At 41.7% G+C, this 14,193-nt stretch overlaps 1 protein-coding gene across 12 annotated transcripts in view; it reads left to right on the top strand.

Annotated features, from left to right (window-relative positions):
- SEMA5B (semaphorin 5B) overlaps positions 1-14,193 on the top strand; it is a 354,034-nt gene that overhangs the window by 217,051 nt on the left and 122,790 nt on the right. For all 12 annotated transcript variants that reach the window (XM_053403821.1, XM_053403874.1, XM_053403856.1 and 9 more), the window contains one exon: positions 10,794-10,839. In XM_053403821.1, coding sequence (XP_053259796.1) covers positions 10,794-10,839 — 46 coding nt within the window. The remainder of the gene's footprint in view (positions 1-10,793; positions 10,840-14,193) is intronic.

Below are 14,193 nucleotides of genomic sequence, written 5' to 3'. Positions count from 1 at the left end.
GCAAAAATTCTGTTCCATTTCCAAGATTCTGTTGGACCTGGCAGTTTGCCAAGGTGTTATACAACATTTCCTCTTTAATGTATGCTCCTGGGTTGCAACAAATGGAAGCTGTTTTGGAGAATTCTCGATGGTAGCACTGATAGACCCAAGGAACATTAGCCATTTTAAGAATGGTCTACAGCATAGTATATCAGCTTGCTTGTGGTGCCAGATATGTGTGTGAGTGTTTTCCTTCTTTGAAAAACAAGACTATATATTGTTGCTGAAGACATGTGGGTGTGGTGCCTGCATGGTAGACTATTGCTTGCTCCATGTCAGCTGTTCTGAGCTTTCTAGGAGAGACCTGAATATAAAGAAATCAAATGAACATTGGATGGTTACAGTACAGAACATTGGATGGTTACTGGATGATTCTGGGTGTCTGATAGAAACACCAATTGCCTTCCTTCTCTTGTTGTAGAAAACCTGAGGAGTTGCAAACAGAGAGAGGAACCCTTAGCTTATAGGCGTAAATCATTTGGATCTTCAGTGCTGGAACTAGCCTGTGATGAACCACAGCCAAGTAGTTTAGATCTGGTGGCTTTGAAATGCCAGTAGTGGTGGTAGCGGTACCGCTGCTGCTACAACACTTTTGACTGCAGGGGTGATGCATCCTGTTTCACCACTTGAGGTGAAATGGGAACGTGCGGCCCTCTGCCCCCATCATGCTGGTACCACACCTTTCATACCTGAATTGTATGCTCCTGCCTGTGAAATGCTGGCATCAGCACCAGCTTCCAGGGAGATTTTGGAATGGGCATCAGAGGCAAGGCTTCCGTCACCCAAGGCAAGCAACTCACATTGCCTCAACAGTGGGCTTCTGGGCCAAGCCTGTCTGGCTGTGGAAACAGTTCAGCACTGCCTAATTCATTATGTCTGTGTAATGCATATATTATTTTCCATTAAGGTGGAAAGGCCTTTGAGGTTGTTCCAGAAGCTGCAATGTCAGGTCAATTGCTCAGTGGGGTAGGGATATTGCCAACACATTACCCCTACTGATCAGAAGGTCGGCTGTTCGAATGCGCGTGACGGGGTGAGCTCCCTTTGCTCTTTCTCAGCTCCTGCCAACCTAGCAGTTCGAAAGCACAGCAGTGCAAGTAGATAAATAGGTACCACTGCAGTGGGAAGGTAAATGGCGTTTCCGTGCGCTCTGGCACTCGTCAAGGTGTCCCGTTGCGCCAGAAGTGGTTTAGTCATGTTGGCCACATGTCCCGGAAAGCTGTCTGTTCATGGTGCTGGTTTTGGTGTGTACATCTCTGTACAGCATGTGTCCAGAATACCTGAAAGATAACCTTACCCCTTATATATGCAATCTATCACTATGTTCTGCAGGTGAAAGACCTCCTGCAGATACTTTCTCACCAGGAAGTCCATTCTGCACAATGTAGGAATCAGGCCTTCAGTGTTGTGACACCTGCCCCTCAGAATTTCCTGCTCTTGTATATCAGACAGGCACCATCTTGGCTGTCTTTTCAGAACCTACTGAAGACCTTCCTCTTTTGACCATTATTTCAAGTGGAGACCTTTCCCAAGCTGCATCTGTATTGGAATTAAGATGTTTTAATCATTTTATCTCTTGTTGGTCTTCTTTGAGAGGAAGAAAGGGGTGTAAATTTAATAAATAAAATATTGGAATCATGTTTGATTACAATTGTAATCCTGACATGCACGCTCTCTTGGCCATGTTGTTCCCCCTCACTGTAGACCAGTGGTGGGAAACCTGTGACCCATCAGGTGTTGTTGGGCTCCAACTCCCATCAGCTTCAACCAGGAGTGGTCAGGAGTGATGATAGTAATCACCCCTTGAGAATTTCTGAAAATATCTGAAAATAAATATTTTTCAAAAGAAAATGTTAAAGTAATAATTTTTAGAGGAGGAGTAGTTGTGACAGAGTTTATACTGCAAACTATATTTCACTACAGTTATTTTTATACACACAATAGTATACATTTCTGTGTTGTACTCAACTGTGGGAGTTATTTTATGAAGAGTGGGTTATAAATCACCTGAGTAAATGATCAATAAACGTTATGGCAGTTTCCAATAATGAGGCTGCTTCAAAGTGAAAAGCTGGTAATTTGCCCATGGTTGAGGATACGTTATGAGCAAATACTGCATTTTTCTCATTTTTAATATATACATGCATATATGATTTGACATTAGCCTGTTTTGTCTCAGATAGAGCTTCACTACCTATAAATCTGGAATTAATTATGTAGTGTTGAAAATAGTCAGTGTGGTGTGAGGGTTAGAGCATCAGACTAGGAGCAGGGATACTCAGGGTGAGATTCCTAATGAAACTTAACTGGCTGATCCTGAGGCAGTTACTGTCACTCAGTCTAACTTACCTCATAAGGTTGTGGTGAGGATTAAAGAAGAACCAGAATACCCATATACTGTTATGTGGCATAAAAATGTTAATTGTCACCATCACCATCTCTAAGGAGAACACACAGAGTTTAGGAGATTGAACATTTAAATATAAATGCATTATTCTTGCTTTGGTTGAACCAGGATTCTTATATAGGTATACAATAATGTTTAGATATACAGTGGTACCTCGGGTTACATACTCTTCAGGTTACATACGCTTCAGGTTACAGACTCCGCTAACCCAGAAATAGTACCTCGGGTTAAGAACTTTGCTTCAGGATGAGAACAGAAATCGTGCTCCAGTGGCGCGGCGGCAGCGGGAGGCCCCATTAGCTAAAGTGGTGCTTCAGGTTAAGAACAGTTTCAGGTTAAGAATGGACCTTCAGAACAAATTAAGTACTTATCCCGAGGTACTACTGTATGTACATTCTATTCACAACATTCTATTCACAACATGATGAGTCTCTGATGTAAAGTTGCCCAGGGAAGGTTGGCTGATGTTGTTTGTTTGTGTAGTCAAGACTGTTACTATTTCACAAGAATGGATGTTGCTTAGCATGTGGAATCTGTCTCAGGATTTTATGAGGAAAAAGCAATCAGCTGGGTCTCATGAATCCCTAGGATAATGTGGACATCTTTACTTAGGCAGTATCTTGCAGACTCAGGTCTCAGCCTTGGATGTGGCTCTGGTGACTAATGTGTGCTAATGCTTGCCTCCATGGCTCCTCATAGGCTCAGTCCTGATCTCTTGCCCTTAATGTGCACAGAGTTAAGGATGTGATATTCTTCAGTTCAAAGCTTAGATTTAATTATGTCTTGTGTGCCTCAGCTCTTTATAGTGAATCATGATATACAGCAGACTTAAACCTAATGTATATGCAAGACTGAATGAGCTAAGATGAGTTATCGATGTTAGAATAGGCTGCCTTAGTATTATCTTGTAATCTGCTGTGTTTACCCCCTACCAAGTGATAAGAAATTATCTTGCCTGTCTGACATGTTAATGTGGATCCAAAGAAAGAAAGAGAGAGAGAGAGAGAGAGAGAGAGAGAGAGAGAGAGTGAGTTAGTTGTGTAGATTTTATCTACATTATTGGGAGGAAGGGGCAAAAGAAACTGTGGAGAGTAAACAACCTCCGTTCTACCAACATGGTTCTGCTGTGTTTCCTGGGAGACAAAAGAAAGGCACCGATTTAAAAGTCACATCACGGGCTACTCACGTCTAGTAACGACCTGGTGGGAAAGAAAAGCCCCTTTGTAATCTATAGAAAGATGTAAAGAACCCTTGAAAATTAGTTAGGAAGCTGTATTTATGATAGACAGGAAAAGAAACAGGTAATTAAAGGTCTCAAGGTTTCTCTAGGGAGAGAAGAGGAACAGAAAGGGTAATTTCAGTGCAGTGTGTGTACTGTAGACATTCTGAAATAGGATGGAAATTTCAACCATAGCTTGATCTGGCTCACAAAGAAAGGGTGTTGAAGTTGACTTGGAGAGGGCAGTTGCTAAGGTGAAGGTAACCTTGTGGTAAGAGATAGTGTGAGGGACCCATTATTTCAAATCCTTTTTAAAAAGCAAAATTGTCACAGTAGCATAGAATAAGGAAGGAAGCTGCTCTGCACTGTGACAGCTGCGACCAACTGCCTGAATGAATGCAAAGTGAATGTAACATTTTGAGGTTGAGAGGATTCTGGAGGTTGCTAAAGTTGGAATTACGAGTCATGCATAGTTCTATAACTTTTTTGGGGGGGGAGACTTCTTTTTTAAAACAATTATACAGTGCAGCTGCTGAGACTGCAATATGAAGTTTGTTTTTGTTGTCTTTAAACAGGACGGAGGAAGAGGGGAACTTAACTTTTTCCCTCATGCCATTTTTCTGCTGAAAATTCTCCAGCTATTTTTATTTATGGAAAATATATGGGTAAGCGCAAGATTAATAATTTAGTGACATCCGCAGACTTGGATGCTCACCCCCATCACAGATCCTTGGAGGGTCTATGCTGCTTACTTTAGCTCCATTGTGAAAGCAGTTCGTTTATTTGTGCTCCCTGCTTCTTGGAAAGTTGCAAAGCTATTAAGAGGTCCTGACTGTCCTCTTATACCGCGACAGCTAAGATTATTTAGGAGACTTTTGTGAAGGCCTTTGTTGATAGCGTAGTCCCAAGTATGAACTGTCTACTGAATATGCCTCTATATACCCTACGTGCTCTCTGTGGCTAGTGGAAGCTAGACAATATGTACAAATACACACAAATAGGTTTAATTCAAATGCTTTGCAAGCTGCAGCATCTCATCTAAATTGTTGATACACATAGCTCTGCTTTTATGGAACTTGTTTGGAGTTAATGGGCATTATATATATATACACACATGAGAGAACATGCAGTGCTGCATTGAAGGAATGTTTTAAACAAGAGGCAGGCTTGAGTTGAGAACTGTCTAGGAAGCTGATATTTCATTTGGTACTCAGCCAATCCAGATTGATTGACTATCACTCTTTCGCGTGAAATTTAGTAACTGAAATGGAGTTCCTGTATTTGCTGACTTGCTGTTCTACTTTGCTTGTTGTTCCTCTCTCCACTGTACACATGCTCAAAGGCATTTTCCCTCTTCATTATTACTTCATATATTCTAGGGCTAGATGTGATCCTCTGGCATAGCTGTTAGCTGATGTGGATAATAGAAACCAGAGGAAGTTGGACTTAGGCTGTGTGACTTTTTTTCCAGGTTCTTCTCTATACTTTTTTTTAGTTAATACTGATCTTTGAGTGCCCTTTGACCATTCCCCCTCTTTGTTTCTCACCAACCACATGTTATCTCCATCCTGCATGTAGTGAAAGTAGGGATGGAGGAGGAATCTGCTTTAAAATGGATTTGTACACATAATTTGGTGGTTCTGAGTTAATCAAGATTTGCCTCTACCAGACCACCTCTTGCACTGAGTGACTGCTTTTCCATGACGTATGTGCATTTCAGTGTTAACTTTCTGCAGATCATGTGCAGCTTGAGGGGGGGGGGAGATTGTTTGTGTATTGCAGTTTATCAGGAATGACGCAGCTTAGAATCAGTTTTGTGTTGGTGTGCATGCAGGATCACTGTGAAATAGTGATGGTCAGATGGTGTATATGATGTGGATATGTGAGAGAAGCATCCCAAGAGGAAATAAAAACAGAAACTGTAGAAAAGGACTTGGGTTCAAACACTTTCCACGCAATGCAGCAGGATGGCTGAGTTCTTAATTTCATTTTAATTAGAAAGGAGATTTCTGTTAAACAACTTCCCCACTGCTGATGGGCATCGTGCCTGAAGAGAAGAGCTTTGCCGATAAGACAGCACGCAAATTGGCTTCGAACACCCTGTGAAATATTTATAAACCTTTTGTAAGAAGTTCTGTGCTTTCATTACAAAACAGATTAGGTGGTGGCTTTTAGATATCTTCAGATTTGTTTTTCCACACTTGTTATAAACACTTTGCTTCATCCTTCCCATAAAAACTAGCAAATATGTAGGAAGGGTAGTGGGGGCCTCTCTTCGAATAATTGTAGAGTTGGAAGTGTCATCTAGTCCATCCACCTGTCATGCAGGAATCTCAACTAAAGCATCAATTACCAATGGCCATCCAACCTCTGCTTAAAACCCTCCAAGGAAGGAGAGCCCACCACCTCTCATGGAAGTCCGTTCCACTGTCAAACAGCTCTTACCATCAGACAGTTCTTCCTGATGTTTAAACAGAACCTCCTTTCTTATAACTTGAAGCTATTAGTTTGGGTCCTACCCTGCGGAACAGGAGAAAATAAGCTTGCTCCACATCTTCATCTAAGGGAATGTGACATCCCTTTAGATATTTGAAGATGGCTATCATATCTCCTCTCAGTCCCCTATTTTCCAGGCTAAACATACCCAACTCCCACAACCGTTCCTCATAAGGCTTGGTTTCCAGACGTCTGCACACATTCCAGCTTGTCAGTATCCTTGTGTAATATGATTTGTGTTAAATATGTTGTTTGTGCCACGTTTATTTGGCTTTTCAGGATAGCAATCTCACAAGTGACTTTTCCATAAGCACACAAATAGCATTGACTGTTATGAGAATAAGTACCTCTTAGCTCCTTCTAACTATGTGTTTTGTCTTGTTCTCTTGCCCTGACCCAGGTCATGCTTTCTTATGGTGCTAGGTACGGCAAGGATTTTGTCTTTTGCCAGCCAGGCACAGAGGAATTAAAAAGAGATTATGGAAGAATTTGTCTGTGAGATTTGTACAGCTGTTTAACTCTTAAGAAATCCCAAAATAAACTAGGTTGTTGGAGAGAAAGGTAATCACCATCTTAAGGCATTAGCTCAAATTTGTTTGGTGCCTTCAGATTTAACCGCAGTTCAGTTATTCACTTATAAATTATACCTGTATTGATGGAACTTGAGTCACTTTGTTGTTTCTTGTTTCTGCATTCCCCCCCCCCCCCCGGGTGGCCAGGAATATTTGCACGTGAGTATTTGCTCACAAGTCCCACTGCAGGATGGAATTTGTAGTCCTCAGGTTATATGCACAGTGAGACACTGTGTATGCATGTTTGCTGTGTCAAAGTGCTTGTAGCCACTTAGTTGTATGAACACCAATAGATGTTAGGGATCAAACTTGGCTGTTTGGCACTGGTGGAAAAAGTCCGTTTTGTGAGATAAACAGATTTGGCAATGTTAAATGAAATGAGTTGGCGGAAACAGGATTTTGAGAATCCAAAATTAATCTTACAACAGCATGTAAACTAATGAAATGCAAAGCTGTGAGAGAGATGAAATAACCTGGTTCAACTTTAGAACTGGTTTTGTGGACTTGGATTTTTCACCTGGATGTCTATTAGAAATCTCTGCTTCCTAGAATCCATATATGGAAGCCAGTGGTGGAGGTTTCTCTGGCACAACAACCACACATTTGCCATATGTAGAAATCTGTTACATCTACTGTGGAAATGTCCCATCATTTCAACACCAACATGCCTTTATATAGAATGACGTTTTATTTTATTGGCATTCTACATAAGCAGTGTTGACAAGAGTTTGGGATGGGGTCATGGTGCATCTGAGGAAGAAAAAATAAATAAAACAAAGGCCAACAGAGAGTTTTGGCATTTTTGTCTTGTTAGTGACCTGAGTACCCTAGCCACATTTCCCAGCAAGTTAATTGTACTGTATTGACAGCTTTTTGATCTGAAGATACTTGCTCTATTGATGTCAGTGGTCTCTCCTTTTCTCCTGAGAAAGCTGACTGTACCTGTTCCCTGTAATTAATATGCTACTCCTTATTGAGTTTTTCTTCATTAGATTGGCTGCCCATTCTCATTCAGTAGCGATGGAAGAAATAATATTAAAGTTGTTTATTCAGTCAAAATATACAGCATGTCCAGGAACCTGGAACAAGCCCCAAATTCTTACTATGAGTCTTCCAAAACCAATGCATTTAAATAGCATTCTTAACAACAGTATAGTAATTCAGAGCCATTAAACCTCAGGTTGCCCTGCTCTGGGTAAACTGGGACCTGAGGCTTATGAATGGTCAAACTCCCTGAGGAGCACATTGGAATTTTTTTGATACATTATGCATTGTATTAGTTTAGCAATGGCAAGATGACATTTCCCTAAAGGTTGTCAGAAAAATGCATGGATGAATTAGAGTTACAAATCAAAAGCCAAAGTTGGTGAAACTACATCAGGGTTCTGTGTCCGACAAGAAAAAAAATGAAAATAAATAAGATATACAGTATAACCATGGAAATCTTAAATTTGTTGCTAGGCAGTAACAACAGAGCTTGTACACATTGAACCAAATGCCTTGGAAATGTTGAAAGGATGTGGATAATCAAATGTTTGGGTAAACAGAAGTTCTGTTTATAAAACATGGTACCCGCACATTCTTATGTGACGGAAAGCCTTGGCTAGCTCCAGGCAGTGAGACCACGGAGATTCTGTCGAAATTATAAAACACGTAAAAATTTATATTTGATGCATCTAAAAGCAGCTGACTGCTCACTGTCTTCTTGGTCTTTCTGACTTGAAGAAGCACAGTTATTTTGTTACCCATAGATTAGCATTCTGGCCTGTTTCTAGAATATGGATTAAGGATGCTTTCTTGCATTGCCTTTGTGGTGTGGGAGCTGCTGCAGTGGACTGGAGTCCTTGCTTCACTTGGGTAACATGAGGACTGCTCTCATGCCTATGCTGACACTGATGTTCCTCACAATTTCTGTGTTGTCCCCATCAAACCCAGGGTGATACTGGTGTAGAGAGGAACTGCAGTGCCAGAGCTCCTCTTGGAGCTTCTGGGGTTACCTGAGTGATGCATGAAGGAACTCCTGAGCTATGACAATACTGTTGACAGCAGCAGAGAGGCAAAACATGATACATCTGAGAAGAAGAAGAAGAAGAAGAAGAAGAAGAAGAAGAAGAAGAAGAAGAAGAAGAAGAAGAACTACTTTTGACTTGTCAGTAACTGTCAAAGGTAGATAGGAATCTTTTAGATGTTGGATCATGGAGAGCAAGTGTGTTGATTATGTGATATGGATGTTCTAAGTAGGCTTTGTGTGACGATTTGGCGGTGTGTCCAGATAAGATTTTAAATGCAGGTGCTGTGTTCAGGACTTGAAATCCAAGTGGGAGAAAATTGAATTCATAAATCAAAGCCCAAGCTACCTTGTAAAACAATATCAAGCAGTTGCTTGAGTAAACAATTTTCTCAACTCACAGAAAGAAGAAGAAAAAAGAACTTAAGAAATGTACATGTTAGAAGTCTTGGGACTAAACTGTGTGCAGCATGGGTGATCCATGATTGGATTTCCTGACGTCATTCTTTTGAGGGGAGAGGCTTAAAAAGGGTCATAGGAACCTGTTTGGATCAGGGCTACTATAGTGCTGATCAAAGTAACTTAACTTTAACCCTTTCCCTTCATGCTGCGGTTTTGATCCAAATTGTAACTTTTCCAACCCTCCTCCACTGAAATTAGCTGTGGATAGCAGAACATATTTGCATTCTGTAGCTAATACCCTTGGGGGGGGGGTAATTTTAGTTGGAGAAAGCGTTCATGCATCTTTTCCTTAACCCAAAAGATACATGGAAGGGGTGTGCAAAATACAGCTGGCCTGCAGACGCCATTTTTACTTGCACATGACAACATGTTTGTGTGCCAGATAGACATCTCTGTGCACCTTCCCTAAACAAAATAGATTGTTTCCCGCCTATTTATTCTGTTCCTGCTTGATAGTGAAATTCTGTAGTGCTGATGTGGAATGATAGGAAGAAAGGCTGTGGTCTCAGATTTCCCTTTTATTTTGGGGCTTTCTGTTCTTCCTCAGATGTTCTGGTAAGTTGGCAATTTCCAGGACTCACAACCCAGTGAGCTACCAGTAAGCTACTGGGCCAAATTCAAGGTCCTGTTACTAGCATATAAAGCCCTAAATAGCTTGTGACCTGAGTACCTAAGACAGTAGTTCACCTCGATACCAACAATCTCAGACCCTACGATTGCCAGGTGAGGTCTTGCTGGTGGTTCCAGGGGCTGCCTGGTTGACATTGACTTGTGACAGATCATTTTCAGTAGTTCTTCTCTGGTGGTAGAATTTCTAGTGAGTTGTGCCTGTCTTCATCACCATTTACTTTCAGGAGGAATTCGAAAAACTTTCTGTTTACCCAGGCATCTGATGGTTGAATAATATGCTCCCCTGCAACCCCAAGATTATTGGATGGAAGAAAGTTTTTAACTGTAACTGCATTTAGATGTTTTAAATTGTACTTGTTTTTAGACTATTTTAACTGTTTTATAATGTTTTTGCTTTGCTTTTTAATTTGTGTGCCTGTTTACTGTCCTTGGCTCCATGGGAAGAGTGTGATATAAGTGCAATCAATCAATCAATCAATCAATCAATCAATCAATCAATCTCCCCCTTATCTAAGTTGATATGGTCATGTCACTGGAGTACTTTTGAGGCTCAGAACTTCTGATTCTGCTGTGCTTAGAGCCTGATGTAGATCCAGTGCTTAGGTTCCATCTCTCTCTCTCTCTCTCTCTCTCTCTCTGTCTCTGTGTGTGTGTGTTTGTGTGTCAGAGAGAGAGAGAGAGAGAGAGAGAGAGAATGGCAAGTTTCAAATCTCGCCAGAAATTCAGCTTTCTTTGTACAGGGTATTGGAGAGTCCTCTTGTTGTTACAAAGTTCATTAAAAGATGAGCAAACAAGGAGACCCCTTATTAGCTTTTCATTGCTTGGTGCTGCAGGGTTGGTGCGCTGTCTACATAAATGCTGCTTCTGAGCCACAGTAGTGCAATGATTTTTTAAAAATTCACTTTAAAGGTTTTGCGCAACTTCTAATACTTAAAAAGTTTCCTTTGCTTGCTCACACAGGAACTACCTCTTCAGACTCAGTCTCCACAACGTTTCTCTTATTCAGGTATGTTCACGTTTCCCATCAAATGCTTGTTCTGACTACATAATTAACAGGCTACACAAATAGTCTTTTTAAAAATAATAATAATAATAAATGGTGCTAATTTGTTCTTGAAGTAATAGTGGAACTGGATTGGTCTAGAGGTCAAGACATCAAATAAGGCTTTCAGGGTTACATGGGCCCCCAGGTCCTTATATTGTTGCTTTGCTTTTCCAGTGTGGTGCTCATACCCCTTTTGCATATTCTTCTCACTCCGAATATAATGCGGGGGCATGGGGATGGGGATTCTGCACTTCGTTTTTTTAGCTCAGCTCTTTCACCCTTTGCGTGTTGTTGAGCGAAGGAGGAATGGACAGGTGCCAGGAATGGGCATCGCATTAGAAGCAAAGTGGGTCTTGTGACAGATCGCCAGTGCAAGCTTAACTAAAACAATTGTAAAGAAATCCTTAGCCTTTATTAATGCCGACGTCAGCAGCTATCAGAGAAGCTTTTTACTATTCTCTTCCATCACTATTCCTGAGCTTTTGTTGGCCCTGTATGAGCAGAAAATGCTGAGGAGCTGGATTTTGTTGAATTCCTTAGTAGCAACATGTTAAGATTATAAGAATTTCAGAGGGAAGTGCTGTTTGCAAATAGGTGTCCTCTTCATCCTGATGGCAGCAACCTCACCGAATGATCCTAAGCGTAGCAAGGGATTCAGTCATTATTTAAAATCACTTTAGCTGTATCACTGAAATTGCTCTCAAGTTAAATTGTAGCATGGGGTTTTAATAACATCAGTACTTCAGGCGGGTAAATATTACAGTTGGATCAGACTCCTATTTAGTCTTGTTTCACATTGTTATGATCATGAAGTCATATGTGTACATGGCATTCTTCTAACGGATAAACTCGGTTCATGTTCTTTAAATATGTGGTCAAGGACTTCACTCCCACAATTGATTTTGGGAAGTAGCGGTTTTCAAGGAACAGCACAAAAGCAGTTTCAGAATTTGGGCATAAGTTCTGAAAAGAGAATAGTTCCAGTTTGTCCTCTGTTGCTCAGAGTCAGCCTTCTCCAACCTTGGGTGCACATTAGCTGTTGCACTGCAACCCCTTTTACCGTTGCTGGACATTGCCTGTGCTGGCTCGGGAGGGTAGGGGTTATAATTAATGCAAAGGAACCAATCCATAACTGGAAACTGGGTAACTGTATGTATTCAAACAAAGCTTGGAAGGAAAGAGGAAATGGGGGCCAGGACCTCTGGAATACCCTTGGCATCTGCATGTTTTTTTAACAGATGGTTTAAAATGTACTTATTCTGGTCTGCATTTGGATAATTTATAAATCTATGCTATGTTTTTATTGTACATGTAAGCTATCTTGTGAGGTTACATACCCTGAAAAATAGGGTAAAAAATACAAGACAGAATGAAACAGAGCATCAAAATGCATCCCTTCAAAGGCTAGCCGACAGAGCCTGTCAGAGCACTGATTCCTTAGGCTTGGTGGACTAGGAACTTCAGCTTCCTGTGACTTAACTTGAGCATTAGATCTATTCCATAGAGTTACCTGAAGAAGTGATGTTCCAGATTACAGTTGTTGGCAGATACTTTCTAGTAATTTGCGCTCAATTAATAGGATGCACTCTGATACTTGCTACCCATTTATTCTTCTTCTGAAATTCATGCCAATGCTCTGTTTGCATTGCTTCAGGATAGTTGTAGAAATTGAAAACCCCCCCCCTGCTTTCTTTTTGTCTCTTACCTGTTATGTTATTCTTTCTGGGGAAGCACACTGGGTCCATTAATGCCAGTTAACAGCTTTCTGCTACACAGTCTGGATCTGTTTAGAAACAGGAATGTACAGTATACGCTGTGTGATAACAAAAGCAAATGTTGTAGAAAAGCTTTTCATGAAGGTGGTAAAACGCAGGCTAGGATACAGGGGGAAATCTAGCTACTTGGCGATTAGCGCAGTTTGAAACAACTTTTCAGGCCACCTCTGGTGGCTTTTTATTTACTTAATGGCAAGTCCTCCCATCAAATCACACAGGCATGAAATTTGTATTAGTGGGAAGGATTTATACTTATGTTTGATTAGTGATTAGACACAGTTAGTCTCCCTCTCCAGATCACATTTGACAATGCCAGAGTGCCTAGTAGTCATGCTCCCATAAAGACTGAGACTTCATCATAAGTGTCTCTACCTTCCTTTACAACCAGAGGAAAACGTTGAGTAATTGTCATTTTCTATCTGTAGGCCTTCTTCCCAAAAGTGTAGAGGCTTCTCCTCTTAGAAATGGGGGTGAGGAACCCTTTTCAGCCCATGGGCCACATCACCCTTTGTGGGCTACATGCCAGTGGTGGGCGGGATCAAAAGCAAAAGTGGGTGGAGCAGCAAATGCAAATTTCACCTTGGCGCAGTAAGCTAGTTTCTACACACACACACCTCTATCCTCCATCCAGGCAACCTAGATGCATTATTAGGGTTCAGTGACATATATGAGTGTGGCAGAAACACTTCAGAAGGGTGTGAGGCAGGGCTGGTGAGGAGTGCTGCCTGGAGAGAGGGATGCTGGGTGAGGAGTGTCCCAAAGGCCAGATAGAATGGGGTAACTGTGCCCCTGAAGGTCCAGGTGCGCAGCCTGGAAGTCACAGCTGTCCATGGAGGCGCAGGTCAATTCTGTGTCCAGGGCAGCTGTCTTTCAGCTCCATCTGGTATGCAGGTTGAGACCCTACTTGCCTGCGGATGGTCTTGCCAGAGTGGTACATGTTCTAGTTATCTCCCGCTTGGACTACTGCAATGCGCTCTACGTGCCTTTGAAGGTGACCCGGAAACTGCAATTAATCCAGAATGCGGCAGCTAGACTGGTGACTGGGAGTGGCTGCCAGGACCACATAACACCAGTCCTGAGAAATCTGCATTGGCTCCCAGTACGTTTCCGAGCACAATTCAAAGTGTTGGTGCTGAGCTTTAAAGCCCTAAACGGCCTCGGTCCTGTATACCTGAAGGAGCGTCTCCACCCCCATCGTTCTGCCCGGACACTGAGATCCAGCGCCAAGGGCCTTCTGGCGGTTCCCTCATTGCGAGAAGTGAGGTTACAGGGAACCAGACAGAGGGCCTTCTCGGTAGTGGTGCCCACCCTGTAGAACGCCGTCCCTTCAGATGTGAAGGAAATAAGCAGCTATCTTCTCTTTAAAAGACATCTGAAGGCTGCCCTGTTTAGGGAAGTTTTTAATATTTAATGCTGTATTGTTTTTAACACTTGATTGGGAGCCGCCCAGAGTGGCTGGGGAAACTCAGCTAGATGGGCGGGGTATAAATAATAAATGATGATGATGATGATATGATGATGATGATGATGATGATGATGA

Source organism: Podarcis raffonei, chromosome 1, assembly GCF_027172205.1.
Source record: "Podarcis raffonei isolate rPodRaf1 chromosome 1, rPodRaf1.pri, whole genome shotgun sequence".
NCBI lineage: Eukaryota > Metazoa > Chordata > Lepidosauria > Squamata > Lacertidae > Podarcis > Podarcis raffonei.
The sequence above is the reverse complement of the archived record's forward strand: the minus strand, read 5'-3'. Positions and strand labels throughout refer to the sequence as shown.